Consider the following 26809-nt stretch of genomic DNA (forward strand, 5'->3'; position numbering starts at 1 on the left):
TTTAATTTGAGGTAAGGAAATCCCATGGAGGTGTAAATTACGGTTCTCTTGTTGTGGATGAATTGCTCATATAGGTGCTGAATGGGGTGAATAGGTTTATATGACTGTTTGATTAATGTTCTTTTAGTGTTCGCAGATTATGATCTTATAACAATTATACAAAATTCTGGTTAATTGAATGATTCAAGAATTTTATAGTAAAAATATGGTATATAACCCCATTTCCAAATTGCAGATTAGTACATTAGTTCTTATAGAAGGCCTATTTTACTATCTCTGAACAACAGGAATATGATTTCCTATTAGCAAAGAGAGCTATTTCCCCAAATTTACTAGCTACGAGTTGAAGTAACATCCGGAAGTTAGTTTTCTTAGGAAAACATGAAGATCAGAGGTGGCTAAACGTGGCCTGTAGCTCCGGCAGGGTGCCCCTGTGGTGGCGGCCTCGTCTCCTCCCTGTTTCCTGCTGTGGCAGAAACATAGTAAGCAACTGCAAACAAGCCGTGTACGAAGCACGCGATCCCGCCTATAGACAGAAGATGATTGTGAGCAAGCCCGCATGATTTTCTTGACCTGGTGTTATACATCGCCCCAGAGATGAGCAACGAGAATCCAACCACTACTGCAATCCTGGTGTATTTGGCATTCAAAAACATCCAGTTTATGTGTGTTTTCAGATGACAAGTCTATTAGGACTTCAGAGGGAAGGGAAGGCTGCTACTCACCATGCAAAGACGAGTGAACCCGCTGCAAGTTGCTTGTTAGAGGTTAATCCTTTGTATTCTTGAGCAGATCGAACATAAACACACCCACCAACCAGGTTGGCAATGGCGTGAGCAAGGCCCAGCAGTATGGCTGCAGCCAAGCCTAGCTTGAAAGCATTATAGCTTGGGTCTTTACACTCAAATATCCACATTTTGAAATGGTTCACCTGTCAAAAGTACTCAAAATCATTTGAAAAACAAAATATCCCATAACAATTTTGACTCCAGCTTTCAATATACCTTGTTTTGAGCTACTTCAGCTTGAATTCCAAGAATTCCGGCTGTAACATCCATAACAATAACCAAGATGCAGACAACAAAACCAGAAGCTTTCTGCATTTTTGCAGACACAAATGGAAGGAAAGCAACTCAATAGGAAATCACAGGTAAGGACTGTATGCTTTGTGAAGAATGCTTTGTAAGTTCCCTACATTAATAGGATGGAATACGAATAAAGGAAAGGCCAGCTTGCAGGTTAACAAGCTTATATGTGATGCCTTAGATTTAGATGTAATAACATTGTAAAAGCTTCTTTTCTCCTTCAAATTTTCTTTCCTATGTCTTCCCTTTTATGTTTAGATGCTGATTCTTGTCACAGGGTGCAAGGAAAGTTGGGCATCTCCAGCAGAGCAGGCTGAGTATCATTCTCTCACTGTTTCCCTAATCTTTACTCTCCCTCTTCAAGCTTTTTAATCCACCAAAAAGCTCTTTGGAATATAACACAGTTAAAAGAGCTGGGTTCTTTTTTTCTTTTGGTATCCCACTACTTGTTATGTGATCATCACTACTAAGACTTGTGAGAATTCTAACTGTGGGTAAAGTTGGAACTCGTTTGATTTAGTGTCATTATCTGAGAGATACCTTCAACAGTCTTTGCTTATTTGATTAGTTGTGTGCTGACTAAAGTTGAAGGATAGCACGAGTGTGAGATTGTGTTTGGTGGGAAGATGAAGCCGAGCAGAGGATGAAGCTGTTAAGGATTGTTGGAAGAGGAGTCCCATGTCGGGGTTGATTATGAGTTTATAAGTAAGAAATACATATTCATTAGTATGAGGTCTTAGAAGGTCGTGATTCCTTATAGAAGGCTGCAGGTTAGCCAATAACTCGGTTTTGATTACCTTGCTCTGCACTCTCTCTGTGGAACTTATAGAAGGCTGCAGGTTAGCCAATAACTTGGTTTTGATTACCTTGCTCTGCATTCTCTCTGTGGAACGTGCTGTTTTCAAGTTTGCTCGAGACAATGTGGGCATTGATGGTTCTTGCTTGAACTGTCATCTAGTCTTCCATAATGAGAAGTGTCTCTGCAACTAGTTTTGACTGTGTTTGGTCGTTTAAGGAAAGTGGTGGCAGTGTATGTAGCTGACTATGTTCTTCCATTGTTCTCATCCTGTATCTTGTGTTGGGAAATGGCGGCTGGAGCTCACTCCACCAAAAATTTCAATGTATTTGAACACGATGTAGTAGTATCAAAATAAAACATGTTACTTTTTGTGGAGAAAAACGCTTCCAACCCCATTAATTCCTTTACATAATTCGTTTTGTGGGTGTTTCGAGATAGGAAAGAGTTCGCAGAAGATTAGGGAAAAGGTGTACCAGAAACAGGAACATTTTGATGAGAAAATTTGGTTCTAGTTTCCTTTTTAGACCGCAGCGGCAGACAAGTTCAAGGGTTTCTCAGAAGAATCGTTAGAGACCAGTGGAAGAGCAGAACTGTAGAATGCCAGAAGTTTGGTGTACTCTGAAGAGATCATTATCCTGCACCAAATCATTCCTTTGTGATGTTCATGTTCCAGAAGCCATTGGTGATTCAAACTCCAAGGAAAGAACAGACCGAGATTCATCTGGTTGTTTAAGGTCTAAATCTAACCTCAGAGACATCATTTGTGGAAGCAAGAGACACTCGCAGAAGCCATCGCCAAGCTCCAGCTCGAGATCAATGGCGAACAGTGAAGTTCTCCTCACCATGACCCATGAAATTGAAGCACAAACTAAAACGGATAGCTTCTCTGTTCCCCACGAAGAAAAAACCAGTCTTGAACTCCATAAAAGCTCTGCTACAAGAAATGGGCATGCCACTTCTGCAACTTCCGACAGAATCAACCAATTCCACGATGGTTCTGAATTGATTTGCCAAGAATGTGGTGGGCTTTTTAAGAATTCAGATGCCATGGAGTCCCATCATCTTTCCAAGCATGCCGGTAATGAAAGATTAAACTGCTTCCTCTGTTTCTTGAACTCTTCAAATCATAGATTATAATGAATTAGTTTCCATTTGCAGTCAGAGAATTAGCGCAGGAGGATTCATCCTGGAAAGTGATAGAATTAATCTGCCAAAGAACATGGCCAACGTCGAAACCCCACCACATTGAGAATGTCTTCAAAGTCCAGAATTCCCCAAGAACTCTGTCTCTGTTTGAAGAGTACAGAGCAACGGTGAAAAGCAGAGCGAGCAAACTGGAGCAGCAAAACCCACGTTGTTTAGTCGATGGAAACGAGCTCTTGAGGTTCCATGGCACGACGATTGCTTGCCCATTAGCAGCGGCAAATGGGTCTCAGATTTTATGCAATTTGGATAACTGTGGAGTTTGCCAAATATTAAGACATGGGTTTAATAAAGGCGTATTTACATGCGCAACAAGTGGAAGAGCCTTCGAATGTATTGAGATGAATGAAGAAGAAGATATGGGCGGCTTAAGAAGAGCCTTAATGGTGTGCAGAGTGATTGCAGGGATGGTCTGGGGCGGATGCATGGAGGAAGATGAACTGAACGCCAATTCCGGTTCTGGGTTCGAATCGTCGAGTGGGAAAACGGGACAGAATTCAAAACAGGAAGAACTGTTTGTGTTCAATCCTGAAGCTGTACTTCCTTGCTTCGTGGTAACTTACAGACGGTGATTAGGAAAAATTAGGCATTTGTATGTCTTATGAGTTTCTTCTAATGATTATTGAATACGAATTTGATCGACTCCCAAGTATTTTCTGGTAGATTAAAAAGTAAATACAAGATGAATGCAAAGAAATGAAATCGGTGAATCCAAAACATGGGGAAAATACAGTAAAAAGTTGGAAAGTGATGGATGAGGGGAGAGTGGTTGTTTTTAAGGTCCATACTCATGGCTGCCATTGGACTGTCCAGCCCCTTTCTGCACCCATGGCTGCAAGTGTAGCGACATGGGAGAACCATACTCGGTTCATCCACAAAATCTCTTCTATTTCTCGACATTTGGCCAAAGAATTTTTAACCGTTCAAGCTCACCTTCAACCAATATTGTGAGTTTTAGCAGCTAAAGTATAACCAATAATTTCATAATTATAAAACCATATTTGTTAGTAGTAATTTTAAATAGAGTTATATATTATTTTAGTCTTTAAAGGATTAATTAGAAATATAATTTAAGCTTAAAAAATCAAATATACCTTCTTTTTTTTTTTTGAAAAAAAAAAAGAAGCTGAAATCAAATCTTTTAAAAATGAAAGTGGTTACTTCCCCACGTGGGCCATTTGCGTAGTGGAGGCCCATATTCGAGGCCCAGATACGTCGGTCTATAATGAAACGGCGTCAATTCAACCGTCAACAATGGACCATGTTCTATACGGCGTCGTTGCCTGTCCTTCACCTTGCAGAATTACTTCATCCGTAGTCGTCGTTACGGCCTCTCTGGTCTGCAATTTCCTTCTTCTACCTTTCCTCCTCCTAAAACCAATCGATTTCCAGTCCTGTAAAACGTACGCCCGACTGTGAAAGAAAATTGAAGAGCTTCAAAAAGCTGGCTTCTATCAGATCTTTTCCTTTGAATTCGTTTATTTGATATCTTTTGGATTTTAATTCCCTCCGGTAGCCGAGATGTTGGAGAAGATCGGATTGCCGGCTAGGCCGTCTCTTCGAGGGAACAACTGGGTGGTGGATGCTTCTCATTGTCAAGGATGTTCGTCTCAGTTCACCTTCATCAATCGCAAGGTCCTATTTTACTTCTAATCTTTGGTTTTTTTCATAATGCATCTTTTAATTGTTTTTTTTTTTTCTCTCTCTCTTTTGAAGCACTGTATAGATCATCATGATAGTATCGTCTTAGTAAATTCTATTATGATTCTTTATTCTTTTCTTAGTTGGAAACAAGGAAGCCAAATTTTGTTCCTCAAAGTGTCCGATTTCTTTGTATGGAAGTATAAGGGATTGACTTGGTAGCACTAGGGCTGCAATCAATATGACTGTTGAATCATCATGGGGATCAAATTTTGGATTAAAACATGAATCATTTAAACGGCTGTATAGATTGTTATAGGTAGCTGATAGCACTTGTTAATTATTTTGATGTGTATGCATTCTGGGTTTTCAGCATCATTGTCGGAGGTGCGGGGGAATATTTTGCGGTAGTTGCACGCAGCAGAGAATGGTTTTGCGTGGACAGGGTGATTCTCCTGTGCGCATATGCGAACCTTGCAAAAAGCTAGAAGAAGCTGCAAGGTTTGAGCTTCGGCATGGACACAAAAGCAGAACTGGAAGAGGTATATCATTATGGAAATTGTTCTACATGTTTATTATCTTCCTCAAAATAGATTTATGAAAACATCCAGTCTATAACTACATTTTAAAATTGAACGTGTTTAAGCTTTGTACAATTCATTGGCATGAATTACTTTCTCGTTCTTTTGTGGTATACCGGTATGCTCGGCGCTGAATCCATTCTTACCATACCCACATCTAACATCTTCTGTCGTTTTTTAATCCGTTGTTTTTTTAAGAAGTCATATCGTTGTCATTTATCGTGTAGGTAGCTTGAAGTCAACAAAGCCTGAGGATGACATTTTGGCCAAGATTCTTGGTAGTGATAGAAATGAATCATCATCTTCTGTGCAAGAATCAAATGCCAACAGTTCTTCAACTATTGGAAGGACTACCACTGGTGTACAGAGTTCAAATACTCCAGAGTTCATAAACCTTGATGGGGAAGGAGAGGCATCCAGTAGTTTAACTAATCATCTGGAGAATAAAATGGAATCTAGTAGTCCGGAGCAATTGCGCCAGCAAGCTGTAGATGAAAAAAAGAAATATAAAGTTCTTAAAGGAGAAGGCAAATCTGAGGAAGCATTAAAAGCTTTTAAGAGAGGAAAAGAGCTCGAGAGAAAAGCTGACGCTTTGGAAATTTCCATAAGAAAAAGCCGCAGAAAAGCTTTAACTTCTGGTAATGCAGGTGAAGACCAAAATATAGGTGGCTCATCTGGTAGGAACATGAAACCTAGTCTACAAAGTAGTAAAGAAAAGCATGACCTTAATGCTGAACTCAGAGAACTTGGATGGTCTGATATGGATATTCATGCCGAGGAAAAAAAATCAGCTACAATGAGTTTAGAGGGTGAACTATCTTCTCTTCTTGGGGGGGTCTTACAAAAAACTGATAAAGCTAAGAGTGTTCATAGCATTGATAATACCCAGGTTGTTGCTCACAAAAGAAAAGCTCTAATGTTGAAACGTGAAGGCAAGCTAGCAGAAGCCAAGGAGGAACTTAAGAAAGCTAAAGTTTTAGAAAAGCAGCTTGAAGAACAAGAACTCTTGGGTGGGGCTGATGAGGAGTCAGATGATGAGCTATCTGCATTGGTGCGTAGTTTGGATGATAATAAACATGAAGATATTTCATTTCAGTACAAGGGAAATCTTGATCTTGATCTTGATAATCTTTTAGGGGCTGCTAATAATATCATTTCGGACATTAACTTTGAAGTGACAGATGAGGACATGGAAGATCCAGAAATTTCTGCTGCTTTAGAAACCTTAGGATGGACTGAGGATTCCCAACCTTCTGCTTCCAGGGAATCAATAAAAAGTGAAATAATTTCCTTGAAAAGAGAGGCTCTCAATCAAAAGCGTGCAGGCAATATTGCAGTGGCTATGGAACAGCTTAAGAAAGCCAAGATGCTCGAGAGAGACCTTGAAAACTGCAGCTCTCAAGAAGATAGCCATGTTTCAGGCGGTGGCACTGTTGAAACAACAGAAGTCCTGATTCCTAAACTTCCTTCAAAAAGTAAATTAGCTATCCAGAAAGAGCTTCTTGCTATAAAAAAGAAAGCCCTGGCTTTAAGAAGGGAAGGAAGGTTGGACGAGGCAGAAAAAGAATTGAACAAATGCAAGGTCCTTGAAGAACAACTTGAACAAGCGGCTGATGCTTCAAGGGGGAACATCAGAGAGGTGGGTGTTGGTATTGGGAGCAAGGATCCAGATTTTCTCTCTAAGGATCTCAATAGAAATTTGCTAGATGTGGAAGTGGTTGAAGATGTAACAGATCAAGAAATGCATGACCCTGAATATCTTTCCGTTCTTAAGAACTTAGGTTGGAATGACAAAGATGATGAATTGGTCCCTTCAAAGCCCTCTAAACAAGATGATTTACTTCCTGCGGAACCAAGTGAGACATCTGCAAATGATTCTCCTGAATACGCAGTTAAGCCACTAAGAAAAAAAGCTGAAGTCCAAAGAGAGCTTTTGAGATTGAAAAGAAAGGCTCTCTCTCTTAGACGCCAAGGGGAGACTGAGGAAGCAGAGGAAGTGCTGATAAGGACAAAGGCCTTAGAAGCTGAGATGGAGGACATAGAGCGTAGGGATAGAGTTAGGACTGTATATAGTGGGAACCAAGAGAACATTCACAAAGCCCCTTCTGGAAGGTTGGTTGATGAAGGTGATGGTGGTGATGTCACTGAGGAAGATATGAACGACCCAACATTACTGTCTGTTCTACAGAATTTGGGATGGAATGGTGATGAAGTTGAACCGCCGGTAAATAAGCAGGTCAAGCCAATTAACGAGGATGCAAAACCAACTGTTAACCAATCATCTTCTACAATCAATGTTGCTGCACCACAAAGTAGAAGTGAAATTCAGAGAGAGGTTTTAAATTTGAAAAGAAAGGCTCTTGCCTTTAGAAGGAGAGGAGACATTGCTGAGGCTGAGGAAGTCTTGGAAAGGGCAAAGGCGTTGGAGATCCAAATGGATGAACTGGATACTCCAAAACCAACAGGCGTCTTTGATGCTGCTGACAAATCTGACGTTCTTAGAGCATTGAAGGGAGATGAATTGCTAGACCGTGTGAAGGATGTGGGGGAGGTAGGCAATGGATCAGAACAAGTTGCAGAGGGTCTGAAGGATGAAGTACCAGATCCGTCTTCGAATTTAAAATTTTCCAAAGGCGATTCAGTTCATTACCGTCAATCTGATCGCTTAAATTCTAAGGAGCGCCAAGCCTCGTTTAGAGAAGGTGCTTCAGGTGGAAATACTTCTCTGGAAGGTAAGAGAGCTGCTGAAGCTTCTAGTTCCAATTATCCAACCCGGTAAGAATGTGAATGTATATTTAACAGGAAATAATTGCATATTTCATGTAGGTAATGGACGACAAGGTGACTTATCAATCCCTCGTTCCGATGTGTTATCTAATGCTGCTGATCGTTCCACAGAAGTTGGATTCCAGGCAATTTCTACTGCTCCAAACCAAGATCATTTCAGCATCAGAAACCAAGACGATGTACTTCGTCATGAAGGAAAACAGCGTTACCAGGCAGACAAATCCTCTCAGGACCCTAGTTCTCACAGCAGCGAAAGTTTCTTGCGCCAAGAAATTTTGGCTCACAAGAAGAAGGCAGTTACATTAAAGAGAGAAGGAAAACTGTCAGAAGCTCGTGAAGAACTTCGACAGGCAAAGCGTTTGGAGAAATCACTGGAGGAAAACACTGGTCAGGTTCAACTTAATTCAAAAAGTTCGACAATCTCCACAAACAATGTACCTTCACCTGACCGCAAGGAATCTAGCACATCAACTGTGGAACAGAAACCATCGCCTGACCAGAAGCAGGGCAGCCCATCAACCATGGAACAGAAACCAATGTCTGCTCGTGACCGCTTCAAGTTGCAGCAGGAGTCACTCAAGCACAAGCGACAGGCTCTGAAATTTCGTAGAGAGGGTCGAACCGAAGAAGCTGATGCAGAGTTTGAGAAGGCTAAGGCCATTGAAAATCAGTTAGAGCAGTTTACTGACCCAGCAAAATCATCTATGAATGGAGAAGAGCATGCAGGAGATGTAAGTGTTGAGGATTTTCTCGATCCTCAGCTGCTCTCTGCTTTGAAAGCTATTGGTTTGGAAAATCCAGCTCCAAGCATATCTAGGGGTCAACAAGAAACACTAAAGCCTCCACCAAGAGTCAGCACTGATAAAATGGAAAATACAGACTTAGAAAGAAATCAACTGGAAGAACGTATCAAAGCAGAAAAGGTGAAGGCAGTGAACTTGAAACGTCAGGGAAAGCAAGCTGAGGCCTTGGATGCTTTGCGGCGAGCCAAACTTTATGAAAAGAAGTTGAATTCCTTTGCTTCGAATTGATAGATATGTTAAGCTTTCTCTGCTTAACCTATACGACCCTGGACTGGATTGCTTTGAAAGCAAATTGTGCGAGATATTGAGTGCTTCTTTCAACTGATTCTCCATATAAGGTCCATCGTCATTTGAAAATGTACCATCATTGAACTGGATTATCATGCTAAGATTGTGTCATAGTTATGATAAACACGACTTGAAACAGAACGAAATTATTCTTCCATCAACTTCTTTTCTCATTCTTGGTTACGTTAAAATGACTGAAAATTCAAGAGACAAATGGCAATGTTGCAGAGAGTTAACTCTCGATCTTGTTCATGTTTCCATAATAAATCAAAACTCGAGATTAAAAAAATACATTCAGATCTCTGTTCAATGAAAATGAAGAAAAAGAAAGTCAATTTGGCAAAGAGGATAAAATTGAAATCTAAGTCACAAAAGTAAACTACTTTTTCAAGTGCTCGTCTGAGGTAAATCCAATTTGAAATTTAAATAATTGTTGGAATTGCAAAGCTTCACAAGGTCCTTTGCTTCTTCAATCTTGGAAACTTCAACCAATCCATCAACCACACGCTGCACCTCTGCTACATTAATAACTAAACGATGATTATCAATGGCCTCTTTGCACAGTTCAAGTGCCAAATCAAAATCACCCTGCTCGCAAAGGAAGGGGAGAAGTGTCCGGTAAGTGGCTCCATTTGGAGTAACTTCATTCTCCTTCAGTTTATAATACCATTTCTTCGCCTCCTCCACATCCCCACCTTCACAAAAACCTTTAATCAGTGCATTGAAACTGTAAGCATCTGGCTTGATATCTTTCTCCTCCATTTCTGCTACCAATCCAATCCCTTCTTGCATTCTATTCTCTAGAACCATTCCTCGCAACCTGGCATTGTAACTTATAAGATTAGGAGCAATATTCTTGTTCATCATCACACTCCACAGCCTTTCTCCATCTAAGAACCGACCCTTTCTATAATATGCAGTTAGAAGCGTATTGAATGTAACTAAATCTGCCTCCATTCCATTCTTCTCCATGTCATTAAAAAACAAGATGGCTTTATCAAAAGCATCCATCTCGCAGTACGCATTGATAACAATGTTGTACGAGATCACATTAGCTTCGATGGAAACTTCCTGCGGTACTTCCCGAAAAATCGTTTCAACTTGATCATACTCCTTGGAATTAACACAAGACGCCAAAAGGGCATTAAAAGACTTCACAGTCCGCTCGCAATTCAATTCAGGCAATTCATCGAACAACTTACGTGCATGAGTGAACATACCCGCTTTCCCATAGAGCATAATGAGGCGGATTGCAAACCCTTCATCTGTAATGTCCTCATACTTCTTTTGAGCTTCTATGATATCCTCAATCATGGAGAATCTTTTATCGGCAGCAAGACGGCGAACTGTAGAATCATACATACTGTGCCTGGCGCGGAAGCGGCCGGACTGGGAGCTTTTTATGAACTTGTTCACAAGGTTTTGAAGACGTTGCTCGGGTGTGAGAGGATTTGTGGCGGCGGTGGATTGATTGGGTTTGTTAGTAATTGAGGAAGGTGGCGAGGAGTTAGGTTTATTGGATCTAGACGCAGAGGAACCAGAGTGGTTGAAGAGCCCATGGAGGCGACGGTAGAGGGAAGAGGACGGCATTCTCTACGGAGGAGAAAAACAGAGGAAGGTTTGTAGGTAAAAGTGGAACAAAGCTCCTTCTTACGAATTTGAAAGCCCATAATGTGTAATAAGGCCCAGATTTTAGCAAAACGAAAAACGGCGACGTTTTATTTGTTTAATGGCCCATTTAGTGCTTGGGCTCTCTTTTATTTACAATATAGATATAAAAAAAAAAATTTCTTTTTTGCAAAGTATATATATATATATATATATTCTTGATTGACGTTTATAAATTATAACTATACATGTCTACGGGATGAGGTAGGGACGAAGAAGTTTTCTTAATCTTCATTCCCGCTGTCTATTTCATTTTTTTCATCTGACAAAATTCTCCATTTATGTTTATGGGGATCAAGTTTCTCAGAGAATTTTTTCCGTTTATTATTTTTCCTCGCAAAATTCTCCATTTATTTTTGTGGAGATCGGATTCTCAAAAAAAAATTTACTAGTTTATTATAGAAACTTTTTTATTGTATATAATTGGTATTGATTTAAGTTATTAAAAATTAGAGTTGAGTAAATTATTATTTGTTGATAAAATTAGTTTATATCTAAATTATAATAATTTTAGTAAAACACCATTAAAAAATAATGATTTTTTTATTATTAATAATAAAGGCTAACAAAACCCAAATGTTCCAATTACTTTAAAAAAAATTAAAAATTAAAAAATATTTGTGTAAAAGAGAATATAGAAAGTTTTTTCGTCTTTGAAAATATATAAAATTTGGAAATGAGACTTAAAAAGTCTCTATTTTAAAGCGGGCGGGATGAGTATAGGAAATATAATACTCCTTTCCTGTCCCATTTATCTAATAGGTAGAAATTTCTTGTCCTACGGCTTCGACGGTTAAATAAACATTTTTGTTTTTAGTGTCACAAGTTAAATGACCGTGCTCTTAACAAAACAACTCATAATAGTACCCATAATAGTAGCTGACTTGTTCCCTCCAGAAGTGTTTAAAAAAAAAACAAAGCATATACATAATAATTAAACATTATTAATATCCCCTAACAACTCTCACGACATCAATAACATAACAAAAACACAAACATGAAATATAAAATATAAAGTAGGAAAGATTTGATTAATAACATAATAATTAAAAACAGGAAACTATAGAATAAATAATCACACGAGCAACTTAAGCTTAGAATATTTTATTATATTATATTAGTGGTTCAACGTATCCTCAATTTTGTAAGACAATTTTGGCGATAAGACGGAATAAGAAGCACTACAATATTTGATTATTAAATCTGGTTGTTTGAACCTTTACCTAACTAATACAACATTTTCTCCCCCCTAATCATTACTTTTAATGCCTCGTTTTGGACTTTAGCTGTTGGGGGGAGAACCAAGGGGTTGACCCGCTAAACCAACATTAAAAATTTATATTATAAGTTCGGAAATGAAATTGACTTGATGAATACGGGTCAATCTTTGTGACGACTATGTCTGTATGTATAAGTCAATCAGGATTTAATTAATAATGAAAAGAATTTATAGAGGAAATTCAGAGGATTTGGTGTAACCCATCTTTTCAATGCCATCCAGCGCTATCATTTGGTATCAAAATTTGTTCCATTTTATGGGAAAAAGTGACGAACATATGAACATGAAGATCATATTGTTAAGATTAATATTCAAAAAGGGGTAACATATCATTGACAAGAATGACCCGTGTTTTCTAATCAATGTCTTAATTAAAATCAAGATTTTTTTTTTTTTTTTTAATAATTGTATTTGAATTGGAGCGGGTGCTGATAAATAATTAAGGTAAGTAATTAAAATTAGGTAGTAAAGGAATTATTATCTTTTATGTGGGGGTCGGTTATTATGTTCGTGAAACCCCACCAATTATGTTATATTTTCATGACAGATCAGCATTTTATTATTTTCTTTTTAAAAAATATGATATTTCTCATATGTGAAGCTGTACACGTGTCATTTGAGTCATAATGAAACGAAATCCACGGCACTTTTCCACCATTCTTACGGGGCCGACCTTGTCTGACTCATGTCTTGGTATTTTGTCGTTTTGTACACCTCACCATATCCTCATCTTGACGTCACTCGGGTTTTTTCCACTTAATTTTTATTATTTAATAATAATTATCATCTCCAATCACACGTTGTTCCGGTGGAGAAGGAGAAAGAAGAGGAGGTGACGTGTCGTAAAAATTAAGGATGAAGATGTTAATTATAGAGATGGTAATTAATAATAATATCTCATCAAAACTTTATAAAATAAATTTGTTTAATCATGGTAACTTAATGTTAATTTAATTTTGATGGGCATTTAATTAATTGTGTGAGGTGATAAGATGAGTGATGTGGAGGGTTGTAAAAATGAAGGAAGAGTATGGGAGAGAATTTTAAAGGGGAAAAAAAAAGGACAAAGAAGTAAATCCAAAGGGAGGGAAGTGGACGGATTTGACGTAATTATGATAAGTTGAAGATAAAAGTGTAGAAATTACTCTCTAACATACGCGTTTTAAAATTGTGAGGTTGACAACAATACATAACGAGTTAAAACAGATAATGTCTATTAGAGGTGGACTTGGATTATTACAAATAGCATCAGAGTGATAAACCAAACAGTGAGTCAGTAAAGACAGACACTAGACTCCAAAAAAGTTGGATTATGGGGTCCAACATTGGTTGGAGAAGGGAACGAAGCATCTCTTCGCATCTCTTCAAAATTTGTGAAAATCTTACTCTGACACGAGGTGCAAAACATGGCGTAGATTTAGTCAAGATTTGGAGGTAGACAAAATGAAATATAAATGATTTGATGCATTTAACCAATGTTTTTTTTTTTTTTTCTACATGTGAGTTGACTTGTATATTAAATGTTTGACTCCGCCTAACCCTACTTTCACACTCTTTCATTTAGCTCAATCATCAAACCCACATAACTTCTCCAAATTTAAGGACCACAAAAGTCAACCCTTCTTTCTTTTTTACTAAGATGATAATATAAAGAAAATTAGAGTGTTCCAAATCTTTATTCAATTTTAATAGCATTTTATAATTAAAAAAAATCAATAATTATTTGGCGGTGAAATAGTAACACTACTAGTTTCTATAGCCTTTTAATTTTCTAAATATGAAATATAAATAAAATTTCTTAATTGGAAAAAGTTCAAATTAACTGAGTATTTAATCAACTAGTCAACGGGAATTAATAGTTTAATTAATTTTTTTCCATTGACTAATTAAAAGTATTTGACAAATATTTCATTATTTAAAAAAAAAAACCAAATATTTAAGAGACTCGAGAGAATTCTTAAAACAATATAAAAAAATGATTATTTTTTTTATTTAGTTTTTAATAAGAAAAAAACATGGCTTCTATATATGTGAAAATATTATCCAAAATATACTATTAGTTAATAAAAACTTTCTATGTCATAAATATCATGACAATATTCAAAATGAAGCAAGAGAATAATTTTAGAATTTAATCATTTAATATCATCATGTATACTATAGCATGCAATTCAATTTTAGTCGATAATATATATATTAAAATAATATTAAATTAGAAGTTTCTTTTATATAACGAGCATTAAAAGATACTCTACCTAAAATATAAATAATAACACAGTTTTAAAGAGAATCATATAGTTTGAGCTTATAAAAATCACTGATTTTAGCTTTAATTATATGTTAAGCTCTAATAATGTTAATTTTAGGAATTCATTACAATATTCAAAACACAATAATATTAAAAATAATGATTAACTAAATATAGGCCGTTGGATGGAAAAGAAAGAGCACATCATTTGGTCTAAAGGCTTGACGTGACCGTCAGATCAAGCACCGTCACCTTCTTTACAATCATTGTCAACCCTACAGCCTTTATTCTCAAGGAACAAAAAAAAATTATACCAAATTATTAAAAAATTATAATTAAAATAAAATAAAAATAAAAAGTTTAGTGGGAGAAGAGGAAAGGGAAAGTAGGAGTAAGAAAATGAATAAAAAATTCGATTTTTTAAAAAAAATTTATAAATTTATGTTTTTTCTTGTTGGGGTTTAAAACGCAGCGTTAGAGGATATCTTGTTGGGGTTTCCAATATGGCAGAGGATTTTCAGGCTGCTATTTGCGGCGATAATTGGTGGAGCTCTTCCCGGACCATGTTGGTGGCTGTCGGTGGATTGTCGCCGTGTTCTATGGGGATCGGCGACTTAGCTTGGCCGCCGGCCGATGATTTTTCCGACATCAAACCCAAATCCACCGCTAATTATTCCGACAATCAGAACTCCATGTTTTTTCAAGATTATTCCACCTCCGATCATTGGAACCAACCCCATGATTTGCTGTAAGTGACCCACAAACAAAAACAAAAAAAGATTCGATTTTTATTAATCAATTTTGCTCAATTTTTGTTGTTGTGGAAACAGGTTGAAGCGAGGAGATTATTTGTTGGAACAAAATGGGGTGAATTGTATGAACTGTTGTTCTTCCACTAGCCAGGGTTTGTTTCCTCTTGACTCAGCTTTATATGGATACCCTTCCCCTTCAACTAAGCTGCTCCATGGCTTATACAATAATGATAATGATGATGATGATGATCATCCTGACCCTCACTCCCTTTTCAACGCCGCCACCACTCCAATTAACACTAATTATCCTTCTAATTACCTTATTAAACCCTCTCTCCCAATCCCGCCGCCCTCTCAGCCTGTTTCACCTGCCCTGCACTTCACAAACAACACACCCTTTTGGAATGCCTCGCACGCACCTCCTTCCATTGAAATTCCACAGAATAGTAGGCTTGGTTTCAAGGTATGATTTTGATTGGTATGATTGGGCTTTGGGTGTCACTTGATTGATTTTGATTGTTTTTCTTTAGGCTATGAATAATGGTAATTGTGAAGATGGTGAAGAAGCACGGAAAGGGGATAAAAATGAGCCGCCGGTGTTGAAAAGGCCTCGAATTGAAACTCCTTCGCCATTGCCAACATTTAAGGTGAAGGATCCAAAAAAAAAAAAACAAAAAAAAAATGTTTGGAGAATCTTGAGTTATAAAAAGGACAAAAACTAATGGGTTTGCTATCAGGTGCGGAAAGAGAAGCTAGGGGACCGTGTCACTGCCCTTCAACAACTGGTTTCACCCTTTGGAAAGGTGAGTTTTTTGGATTTCATCCCAAAATATATATATATATATATATATATATGAGGTGAACGAAACATTCTTTACGAATTATAAGTGTAAGGGTGTGAAAATCTTTTCTTAGTAGTTTTAAAATTGTGAGGTTGACAATTATATATAACGAGTCAAAACGGACAAGTGGTATTAGAGTCAGACATTGAGTTGTGTGCCAGCAAAAACCCTAGGCCTTAAAGGGTGGATTGTGAGATCCCACTTTGGTTGAAAAGGGGAACAAAACATTCCTTATAACCGTGTGTAAACCTCTCCCTAGTAATTTTAAAACTGTGAGTCTGATAATGATACATAATGAGTCAAACCAAACCGTATTTGTTAGTAATGGGTTTGAGCTGTAATATATTGTATCAGAGCTAGACACTGAAACGGTGTGCACGCAAGGACTTTGGGCCTCAAGAGAGGTGGATTGTGAGATCCCACATAAGTTGGAGAAGAGAACGAAACATTCCTTATAAGTGTGTGGAAGTCTCTACCTAGTAGACAGTATTTGTTAGTAGTGGATTTGAGCTGTAATATATTGTATCAGAGCTAGACACTGAACGGTGTGCACGCAAGTACGTTGGGCCTCAAGAGAGGTGGATTGTGAGATCCCACATCAGTTGGAGAAGAGAACGAAACATTCCTTATAAGAGTGCGGAAGTCTCTATCTAGTAGACACGTTTTAAAATCGTGAAGGTGACAATATTTACAAGCTTATTATATTATATCTCCATGTAAATTCTAGTCTCTTTTTTCCCCCCAGACTGATACAGCCTCAGTTCTTCATGAAGCCATTGAGTACATCAAGTTCCTCCACGATCAAGTCAGTGTACGTTCCATTATTTACATAAATTTCATCTTTAATTTCCTTTTAAAACCCAAATTAGTTCATTCATTACTTGAAATTTTCAGCTGTTAAGCACTCCATATATGAAGAACAACAACGGAATAACACCCGTTCAACAACAACAGGTAAAAAAAATATGAACTTCTTCAAATTACCCAAAAAAAAAAAAAAAAAGTTATAAACTTTACAGTTGCTTGAATTCCAGGTATCAGAAAAAGCAGACCCAAAACAAGATCTGAAAAGCCGAGGCCTTTGTTTGGTGCCGATCTCAAGCACATTCCCAGTGACAAATGCAACAACGGCGGATTTCTGGTCACCGACGTTCGGCGGAACATTCCGGTGAAGAGATATATATATTGATATAGGATTGAATTTGGTGTAATAATGAATGGAAACAAAAAAAAAAAAAAGAACAGAGATGAGTAGTAATTGTGTTAGTCGTAATATTGGGAAGAACAGGAACAAGTGCTAAATTCAGGTAAAGTACTCAACCACACGGACACGGACACGGACACGGACACGGCAGCCGTGAAGTGGGTGGTTGATGATAGCTGGATTTAGCAGATGGGGGCTGAATTATAGTATAAAATTGGCCCTTCTGTTCCTGTTCCTTTTAATCTTTAATCTTTAATCTATCAACTTCATTTTGGCTCCCCCTGGAAATTATTATTTATTTTCTTTCACAATTTTAAATAATAATAATAATAATAATAATAATTTTGGAATTGGAATGTTGTGGATTGGTAGTGGAAGCTCAGACGGGGGTGGGGGCGCCCCACTGTGTTTTGTGCTTTTGAATTTAGGGTTTCTCAGCGGCATGCGCGCGTGCTATCATCAACCTACAAGGGGCCATAAACCATTCTATATAATGCTCCCCCAATGTTCGTTCCACGACGTGTCACGGTCATACTTGTCTGACGCGTGTTGTCTATACTTGCGTGTTTTCATTGTATCACTTTATTGTTTTTTTTACCGCTCTTATCATGTATAGTTTCCTTTTACTTTATAATGTATAACGTCTTGACAAAATTATGTTTACGCATATTAGATTTAAAATGTCTTATAATGTATTATAGGGGATGTGACTAGTCGTCAATTCTTCCTATCGAGAGATATATGTTATTTAAGTCGTTTGTGTTGTATTTTTCGCTTATAATTTATAACATTGCGTTCTTCATTTCTCTCAATCCTGCTTACGAACTCTCTATTTAAAATCTGAACCATGCCTCCATCTTATAAAATCTTCTTCTTAATGTGTGGCTAAGGTTTGGGTATACGTCGTCAGGTCAAAAGCACCACGATTTTGAGTTGGCTGACTCACTCGATGGTGAGAGTGAGTGTTGTACAATCGTATACAAACGTCCTGTATAAGCACATACGCATGAAATTCAACTATCAATTTTGAAAATGATTGTCAGTGTCTTACCTATTAAGTGGGTCTCGACTATATTCTCTAATTTCGTATGTATTTGGTCAATTTTGTGGTCGAGTTATATCCTTAAATTTTTTTTTTTCGTGACTCAATAATAATAATAGTGTGTTTTTAGATAAGAATGAAAATGGTATTTTTATTGTGGAATATGATAATAAAGTGAATGGGTGAGTGTTTTCAAAGAAAAAAAGAAAGAATATATTTTTTATATTGATGCGTTATTTTCTTTGGAATACTTTGGGATATAGATTATAACTTTTTTATCACATCATGTTAGATTTATGATTACAAATTTTTAAATAAAAAAAAAAGGATTAAATAACAAAGCATTATGACCTCTAAAAATATATAAGATGATTATTTAACACACTCTAAAACATAAAGAGATTAATCATGGGTCATGATCTTGCTCTACCTCGTTTTCTCGCTCCATCTACACTTGGTTCGATCAAAATTTGAAAAAACATCGTTTCCCAAATTGAAAAGGCATACACACAGACACCGAAGGTTCAGGGAATAGAGTAAAAGCAAGGTTTAGGTTAGGTTAATGACTATGGTAAATAGGTTTGGGTCAGGGAATAGAGCCAAAGATGGCCAATCTTCCTAACTGGGTGCGGGCCGAGCTTAGAGCGGGTATCACCCTTGTCTTCTTAGAAAGGGAAAATGATTTATTTAACCAGGCATGAGCTTCTCTCTTGCAAAATGTAAGAACACTCGATGAAGACACCCAAACAATGATTATTCATAGATGTCCCCAAAGAGAAGATTAAGGTTATCTTGACAGCCAACTAATTAATAATGAAGGACCACAAACCTTGTCTGTCATGTTGAAATGAGTCGCATTGTTTCTTTAACACAACCAATCAAAAGCCTATTGCAGGAAAGCTGTTTTCTTTCTCTTTTTGCTTTTCTTTGTAGATTCAAGCAAAACTGGAACTCAACGTTTCTAAGAAGCTTAACGTGGAAGAACCATTTTGACAAATGACCAATCATGTGGGGAACCATTTTTCGATGACTCGTAGATATTGTCTATTTTTGTCTGTTACATATTGCCGTCGGCTTTACGATTTTAAAACGCGTCTACTAGTGAGAGATTTCCACACCCTTATAAGAAATGCTTCATTCCTCTCTCCAGCCGACGTGGGGTCTCACAATCCACATTCCTTAGGGTGGCCAACGTCCTCGCTGACACACCGCCCGGTGTCTAGCTCTAATATCATTTGTAACAGTTCAAGCTCACCCCTAATAGATATTATCCGTTTTGGCCCGTTACATATTGTCATCAATCTCACAGTTTTAAAACGCGTCTACTATGAAGAAGCTTCCACACCCTTATAAGGAATGTTTTCTTCCCCTCTCAAACCGACGTGGGATCTCACAATCCAAGTGAGCCCAATGTCCTCACCATCACTGTTCGGTGTCTGACTCTAGTACCTTTGTAACAGCTCAAGCCCACTGTTAGTAGATGGGTTGACGGGTATTATATTTTATACCATGCTTGAGACAATCCGGATCAGTACTTTGGATTTGCTTCTATCTCATCTCTGTAACCATTTTTGTTTTCCTTTTGGGTTATGGTATATATGGTTCATGAAAAGAAGAAAAAAAAAGGGGAATACTCAAAAAGGAAAAGACAGCTCTGAGAGGCATCTGGTTATGATGTTTATAAAATGAAAAGCACATATTCAGCAGCATCCATTCCAGCTATTTCCACTGCTAACTTTTCAAAATTCAAACATATCTCTGTTTTTTATGGGGTTTGAAAGAAAACCAGGCCAACTTCAACAATACTTCCTTCAACTTCTGTTTCAAGTTTTAAATATCTCAAAAAAAGTGTCATTTCTTTTCCTAACTTTGAATCTGATCTTCTGTGCCATTCAGGAATCAAAACATCTCTGTCTGTCTCTCTGTCTCTCTGTTCTTGTTCCAATTACATTTTGTTTATTGACTTTTTGTCTTTCTTCATATATTCCCTCCTGATATGCATTTTTCTTTTGGTAAAAAGAAACAAACAAACAAAACTAATCACAGTACTACGACAGTACCCCCAGAATTTGAACAGTTGTCTTTTTTTTGTTAAGAACATGTTCTGTGGTCTTCAACCAACAACCTTAACAGATAGGCCTTTCAATGAAGTTAAACCCATTTGGATGGGCCACTTTGATGATATGATGCCACTTATTCGCAAGCTATATGGAAACAATTGGATAAAATTGTATGGCAGCTGTTTTGTTGGAAGTGGTCGTCTTATCCACTTACCACTTTGAGTACAAACTCTCGTGGCCTTTGCTTTCGATTTCATCCAAAAAAGTTTAGCATGCCAATAAAATTGATATTTTCTTATCGGGCATATGTTGGACTTTGATCAACAGATAAATTTGATAGATAATAATGTTCAGTAGCTGTGTAAGCTTCAATAGATACACAAATCAAAGACAACATAGGTATTCAACAGGGCATAGCAAATTCTTGAACAGAGAAGAGCAATATATATATATATATATATANAAACCTTGTCTGTCATGTTGAAATGAGTCGCATTGTTTCTTTAACACAACCAATCAAAAGCCTATTGCAGGAAAGCTGTTTTCTTTCTCTTTTTGCTTTTCTTTGTAGATTCAAGCAAAACTGGAACTCAACGTTTCTAAGAAGCTTAACGTGGAAGAACCATTTTGACAAATGACCAATCATGTGGGGAACCATTTTTCGATGACTCGTAGATATTGTCTATTTTTGTCTGTTACATATTGCCGTCGGCTTTACGATTTTAAAACGCGTCTACTAGTGAGAGATTTCCACACCCTTATAAGAAATGCTTCATTCCTCTCTCCAGCCGACGTGGGGTCTCACAATCCACATTCCTTAGGGTGGCCAACGTCCTCGCTGACACACCGCCCGGTGTCTAGCTCTAATATCATTTGTAACAGTTCAAGCTCACCCCTAATAGATATTATCCGTTTTGGCCCGTTACATATTGTCATCAATCTCACAGTTTTAAAACGCGTCTACTATGAAGAAGCTTCCACACCCTTATAAGGAATGTTTTCTTCCCCTCTCAAACCGACGTGGGATCTCACAATCCAAGTGAGCCCAATGTCCTCACCATCACTGTTCGGTGTCTGACTCTAGTACCTTTGTAACAGCTCAAGCCCACTGTTAGTAGATGGGTTGACGGGTATTATATTTTATACCATGCTTGAGACAATCCGGATCAGTACTTTGGATTTGCTTCTATCTCATCTCTGTAACCATTTTTGTTTTCCTTTTGGGTTATGGTATATATGGTTCATGAAAAGAAGAAAAAAAAAGGGGAATACTCAAAAAGGAAAAGACAGCTCTGAGAGGCATCTGGTTATGATGTTTATAAAATGAAAAGCACATATTCAGCAGCATCCATTCCAGCTATTTCCACTGCTAACTTTTCAAAATTCAAACATATCTCTGTTTTTTATGGGGTTTGAAAGAAAACCAGGCCAACTTCAACAATACTTCCTTCAACTTCTGTTTCAAGTTTTAAATATCTCAAAAAAAGTGTCATTTCTTTTCCTAACTTTGAATCTGATCTTCTGTGCCATTCAGGAATCAAAACATCTCTGTCTGTCTCTCTGTCTCTCTGTTCTTGTTCCAATTACATTTTGTTTATTGACTTTTTGTCTTTCTTCATATATTCCCTCCTGATATGCATTTTTCTTTTGGTAAAAAGAAACAAACAAACAAAACTAATCACAGTACTACGACAGTACCCCCAGAATTTGAACAGTTGTCTTTTTTTTGTTAAGAACATGTTCTGTGGTCTTCAACCAACAACCTTAACAGATAGGCCTTTCAATGAAGTTAAACCCATTTGGATGGGCCACTTTGATGATATGATGCCACTTATTCGCAAGCTATATGGAAACAATTGGATAAAATTGTATGGCAGCTGTTTTGTTGGAAGTGGTCGTCTTATCCACTTACCACTTTGAGTACAAACTCTCGTGGCCTTTGCTTTCGATTTCATCCAAAAAAGTTTAGCATGCCAATAAAATTGATATTTTCTTATCGGGCATATGTTGGACTTTGATCAACAGATAAATTTGATAGATAATAATGTTCAGTAGCTGTGTAAGCTTCAATAGATACACAAATCAAAGACAACATAGGTATTCAACAGGGCATAGCAAATTCTTGAACAGAGAAGAGCAATATATATATATATATATATATAGATATATGTAAGGGCTGGGAGAAGAAATAAGTATAGCAGGGTGGGAACAATTATATGATAATATGATGGAAAGCAATCAGTTACCCTTGAGCTTCTTTGCAATGCCAGCAAAGTACTTTCCCTGGTGGAAAGCTTGCTGCAGTTCCAGTTCAGAAGGCTGTCTGGAGCCATCACCGGCTAAAGTTCCAGCACCGTAGGGACTCCCGCCCTTGACGTTCTCCATCTCGAACATTCCAGCTCCGAACGAATATCCAATTGGAACAAACAGCATTCCATGATGAACCAGCTGAGTAATGGCTGTTAAGCTGCAATAACACAAAATTTTAAGATCAAATTTTCAGTTTAAAAAGAATTTAGAAAGGGGAGAAGGTTTTTAAAAAGAGGCTCACGGAGTAGTCTCCTGTCCACCTCCTTGAGAAGCAGTGCTATAGAAAATGCCTGCAGGCTTGCCTGAAAGTGATTGTGCTCTCCATAAACCTCCAGTTGCATCCATGAATGCTTTGAATTGAGCACACATCATCCCGAATCTTGTAGGGAATCCGAAGAGTAAACCATCAGCTTCAGCGAGTTCGTTCGGTGTAATGATGGGTGCTTCACCCTTTGCTGGTGCTTGCATCTTGTCGAGAACCTCTTTCGGTAACGTTTCAGGCACCTGTTTAAATATCATATATACTCATTCAGGGGATTCACTACCAAAACCAGTTCCCCAAATCATATGAAGTCTTCAACATATATCTTCTATGTCACTATGCACATGTATACTTCAAGCCCATAATACAGTATCGTATGCAGAATTGTCAATGATTAATATGGATCACAAAGAGCCATTGTTTTGGCTGTTTGTACTTCATTTGAACGATGCATGTAACAGTTCAAGCCTACCACTAGCAAATATTGTTCTCTTTGGACTTTCCCTTCCAGGCTTCCCCTCAAAATTTTAAAACGAGTCTATTAGGGAGAGGTTTCCACACCCTTATAAAAAATGCTTAGTTTCCTCTCAAACCGATATGGGATCTCATAATCCACCTCCCTTTGAGGCCCAGCGTCTTCGCTGGCACTCGTTCCTCTCTCTCATCGATGAGGGATCTCACAATGCATGTAAACTAAAAATGAAGAATGCAAAACTGTGAAGAAAGGAGTCATAGTTCCTTTGCACCTGCCATAATTTGGCTTCCACTCCCTCCACAGAAGCAGCTCCTTTCTGAATTTCCTCTGCCAGCCTCAAGACATGTCCGTACGTAGAATAGTAACTGTACAACATACTCAACAAGTTTTAAATAACCACCAAAGTTTTTCTCATACATATGACACGTCGACCGACCATATTACAAACAGCAACGGTTGGTCATGATTCCTCGTAGCTGTCCTCATTGGAATCGACATGCTTTGGATAAGTGATGTGAAAAGAAAGAAAAGAAACTTGTACGACAAACCGAGTTCTCGACAACAATGGAATACAGTACAAAAACCAAAAGGAAAATCTCCAGGAAGTTGCAGCTCTTTCCTAGAAGAGTAACGTAGAAATATGACAGCTAAAAAAACTGATTAGAATGGAGACAAGACAATTTACCTTATCATTGAGAGCAAAACAACAGCATATACAGTGACATTACACAAGCCAAGCAGTGGAAGTTTCCATAGATTTGGATCAAAAAATAAGCAGTAGGAATGAGAAGTGAAAGTCCTAAAGCTGGGACCACAAAAGTTCATACATGATCTCAACAGGTTAGGTTAGGTTTCTTAGTCCCTTAGTTTTCATGGTAATTAAAAACCACTTTGACTGTGTGGTCATGGCACAAAATGTTGAGGGTGACCTTCAAAAATTGCTGAGGTGCTTGATGGAACAAACATTGAAAAAGATAGCCATTTAATGTCTTAAAATCATTCTCAGTCGTTGAAAATATTCATCACGTTATTCATGCACATTTTAAGAAACTGTAACACAATTGATGAAATCTCATATCGGTTGGAGAAGAGAACGAAACATTTCTTATCTGTGTGGAAACCTCTCCCTAGTAGACGCGTTTTAAAATCGTGAGGCTGACAGCGATGTTTAACGGGCCGAAGCAGACAATATCTACTAGCGGTGGGCTTGGACCGTTACACAATCATAAACACCAACCAGGGTAACATTGCAAACAGACAGCTAGAGAAAGAGAATTTCTCCTATAAAAGAAGTTGATAACATCAAAAAGATTCACAGCTTTTACACTCGACTAAAAGAGGTTGATTGACTTTTAATCAGAAAAATCAAACCCACAAAAAGAAATCAGGATAATCCCTAACAGAAATATACTACAACAGAACAGAGCCTTACAGGCTCCAAGTTTCCAGGATGTGTATTGATCATTAAAAACAGAGACTTTGACAAGTGGGGTTATTGACCCATCGTTCATAACAACAACCTTTATCGCTTCGATTTTGGAGAGAAAGCTACAAAGGAAAAATGGTTTAACAATCGCCATATTACAGTTCATTACCAAAAAGAGGATTATAATCAAAGGAAAAATGGTTTTGTTGTGCACAAAAGAATGTTTTATGAGGAAGATACGGAAGGGATTGAGAGAGGCTTACACAATGTAAATTTTGGTGGCCATTGATGGATGTTCTCCGCGTCTGTCTGTCTTTCTTCTTCTACTACTTCTCCAAACTATTTTGAGTGGGTGAGCAAATTATTTGACAGTAGAGTCATTGAGGGGACCCCAATTTATAGTGCTCTACAAGCTGTGTTCTACAATTTTTTTTAATAGCATGATTAATGGGGTCTAACCCCGATTTTGGTGGGGTTTTGTTAGTAATAATGTTGAATTATGGGACGGTTGATGTCCACTCCACTCCACTCCTCCTGCCATCATTGTTTTCATTGATTAAACTTCATCTCTCCCTTCTTCATCAGGTGAAATATCCAATCTGAATTAAGCAAAATTCATCAATTCAATGAATGAAAACACTTTCTAAAAGAGTGACAAAACAACTACCTTTCCTCATATTCTGTTCCCACAGTACTAGATTTCTGTGTGTCCAGATTCCCTGACCTGAAATTCAAGACAACTTAGGAAAAGAAAAAAGCAGATGAATGAGTAAAATAAGATTGAATTGGGTTTGGTTAAGTTGATAAGCTTTATAACAAAGGGTTTAGGTAAGTGATCAAAAGGGGTCCCACACATCAATTAGTTGACGAAATTAAGTCTAATGGAAAGTGTTTTAGATTGTAATGCAGAAGGTTAAGAGGAATGGATAGCCTTTGTCTTGAAGCGTGCGTCTCATGAGTCTTTGCTAATCCACACCCTTCATTTTCATCCCATTTACGCTTTGATAATAACATCATTACAAAGTACCAATACCCTCTCCTTTTTTCTTGTTTCATCTCTTTTAGGCTTTCTTGCCTCCAGAATTCGGGCCACTAATTGCCTCTAAACAAGCTTGACATTATTCTGTCTTAAGTTGGTGTGAATCAGTGTACTGTGGAGCTCTATTTCCATTCATTTCTTTTTGTGAAGCACAGGGAATATGGAACTAGAAAAAAAAAAAAGGAAAGAAAAGGATGGGTTTGTGGAGGGCCTACCAATGTGGAATGGAGCATTGCTTGCCAACAGGGGAAGACCACACCACTTCTCAATCTTTCTATCCACCTTTTTGCAGCGCTGAGAATGGATGAAGTGATGAAGAAGCTGAATGAATTCTGAATCCGTTTCTGCTGCTGTTCTTGGAATGAACAAACCAGAAGGGCATCGCTTTGATCATAATAGATCATTTGTGGGCCCTTCATTCTTATCTTTTTCTTGTTTCCTTCAAAGGAAAAGGGCCAAAATTATTGCCCTTCAGTTTCTGTCTGTTGGGCCAAATAATGATCCATGTTGAATTCTCTTTGGAAGTCCAAATGGAATAGACAAATCCCGGAAACCGCTCTGTGCTCTACCTGTGAGAGAGAATTTCTATAGATCTCCACTTTTCTAACCTTTTTGACCAATAATTTACCCATTTGACTCGAATCTCAACCAATAAACTATCAAACTATAAAATAAATTGATAGAATTCAATCCTAACAAAAAAACTGTAAGAAATTAATAGAGTAGAATGTAGTAAGAAATTATGGAAGGTTTGAAGCACTCCCCGACTCTCCAGTGTTTTCGTTGGCACACTAGACCTAGCGTCCTCGCTGGCACACTACCACACTACCCGGTGTTCACTTCCCCCTTCGAGGTCCAGCGTCCTTGCTGGTACACCATCCGGTGTCCAGCCCCTTCGAGGCCCAACGTCTTTGTTGGCATACTACTCAGTGTCTTGCTCTGATAACATTTGTAACGACCCAAGCCTACAAAACCGCGTCTGCTAAGGAGAGGTTTTCACACCCTTATAAATAAT

The 26809-nt window shown here is 37.7% G+C and overlaps 6 protein-coding genes across 8 annotated transcripts; 3 read left to right on the forward strand and 3 right to left on the reverse strand.

Annotated features, from left to right (window-relative positions):
- Positions 1–190: 190 nt before the first annotated feature.
- Positions 191–1293, reverse strand: LOC111453374. Its single transcript, XM_023094448.1, has 3 exons — positions 1005–1293; positions 726–931; positions 191–630 (listed from the first exon to the last, which is right to left on the reverse strand). Exons 1-3 carry the CDS (start codon positions 1101–1103, stop codon positions 399–401), a joined length of 537 nt encoding a protein of 178 aa, XP_022950216.1. The 5' UTR covers positions 1104–1293; the 3' UTR covers positions 191–398.
- Positions 1294–2469: 1176 nt separating this feature from the next.
- LOC111453361 lies at positions 2470–3736 on the forward strand. Its single transcript, XM_023094428.1, has 2 exons — positions 2470–2962; positions 3043–3736. Exons 1-2 carry the CDS (start codon positions 2482–2484, stop codon positions 3657–3659), a joined length of 1098 nt encoding a protein of 365 aa, XP_022950196.1. The 5' UTR covers positions 2470–2481; the 3' UTR covers positions 3660–3736.
- A 640-nt stretch (positions 3737–4376) lies between these two features.
- On the forward strand, positions 4377–9348 carry LOC111453346. Its single transcript, XM_023094406.1, has 4 exons — positions 4377–4722; positions 5102–5270; positions 5537–8041; positions 8136–9348. The coding sequence occupies exons 1-4, from the start codon at positions 4609–4611 to the stop codon at positions 9125–9127; spliced, it is 3780 nt and encodes a 1259-aa protein (XP_022950174.1). The 5' UTR covers positions 4377–4608; the 3' UTR covers positions 9128–9348.
- Positions 9349–9574: 226 nt separating this feature from the next.
- On the reverse strand, positions 9575–10777 carry LOC111453479 (pentatricopeptide repeat-containing protein At1g55890, mitochondrial-like). Its single transcript, XM_023094597.1, has one exon. The coding sequence runs from the start codon at positions 10775–10777 to the stop codon at positions 9575–9577; it is 1203 nt and encodes a 400-aa protein (XP_022950365.1).
- Positions 10778–14836: 4059 nt separating this feature from the next.
- LOC111453364 (transcription factor bHLH112-like) lies at positions 14837–17464 on the forward strand. Of its 2 annotated transcripts, none has more exons than XM_023094432.1 (7): positions 14837–15130; positions 15213–15597; positions 15665–15781; positions 15872–15937; positions 16722–16787; positions 16871–16930; positions 17011–17464. In XM_023094432.1, exons 1-7 carry the CDS (start codon positions 14886–14888, stop codon positions 17146–17148), a joined length of 1077 nt encoding a protein of 358 aa, XP_022950200.1. In that variant the 5' UTR covers positions 14837–14885; the 3' UTR covers positions 17149–17464. The 2 variants fall into 2 exon arrangements, with proteins under 2 accessions (XP_022950200.1, XP_022950201.1); XM_023094433.1 differs by having other exon boundaries at positions 16722–16781.
- Positions 17465–22312: 4848 nt separating this feature from the next.
- On the reverse strand, positions 22313–26144 carry LOC111453371 (NAD(P)H dehydrogenase (quinone) FQR1-like). Of its 2 annotated transcripts, none has more exons than XM_023094440.1 (6): positions 26010–26144; positions 25423–25495; positions 25019–25354; positions 23601–23694; positions 22834–23096; positions 22313–22749 (listed from the first exon to the last, which is right to left on the reverse strand). In XM_023094440.1, the coding sequence occupies exons 3-6, from the start codon at positions 25039–25041 to the stop codon at positions 22521–22523; spliced, it is 609 nt and encodes a 202-aa protein (XP_022950208.1). In that variant the 5' UTR covers positions 25042–25354; positions 25423–25495; positions 26010–26144; the 3' UTR covers positions 22313–22520. The 2 variants fall into 2 exon arrangements, with proteins under 2 accessions (XP_022950208.1, XP_022950209.1); XM_023094441.1 differs by having other exon boundaries at positions 25423–25479; positions 26010–26137.
- Between the last annotated feature and the right edge of the window lie 665 nt (positions 26145–26809).

Source organism: Cucurbita moschata, unplaced genomic scaffold (assembly GCF_002738365.1).
Source record: "Cucurbita moschata cultivar Rifu unplaced genomic scaffold, Cmos_1.0 Cmo_Scf00015, whole genome shotgun sequence".
NCBI lineage: Eukaryota > Viridiplantae > Streptophyta > Magnoliopsida > Cucurbitales > Cucurbitaceae > Cucurbita > Cucurbita moschata.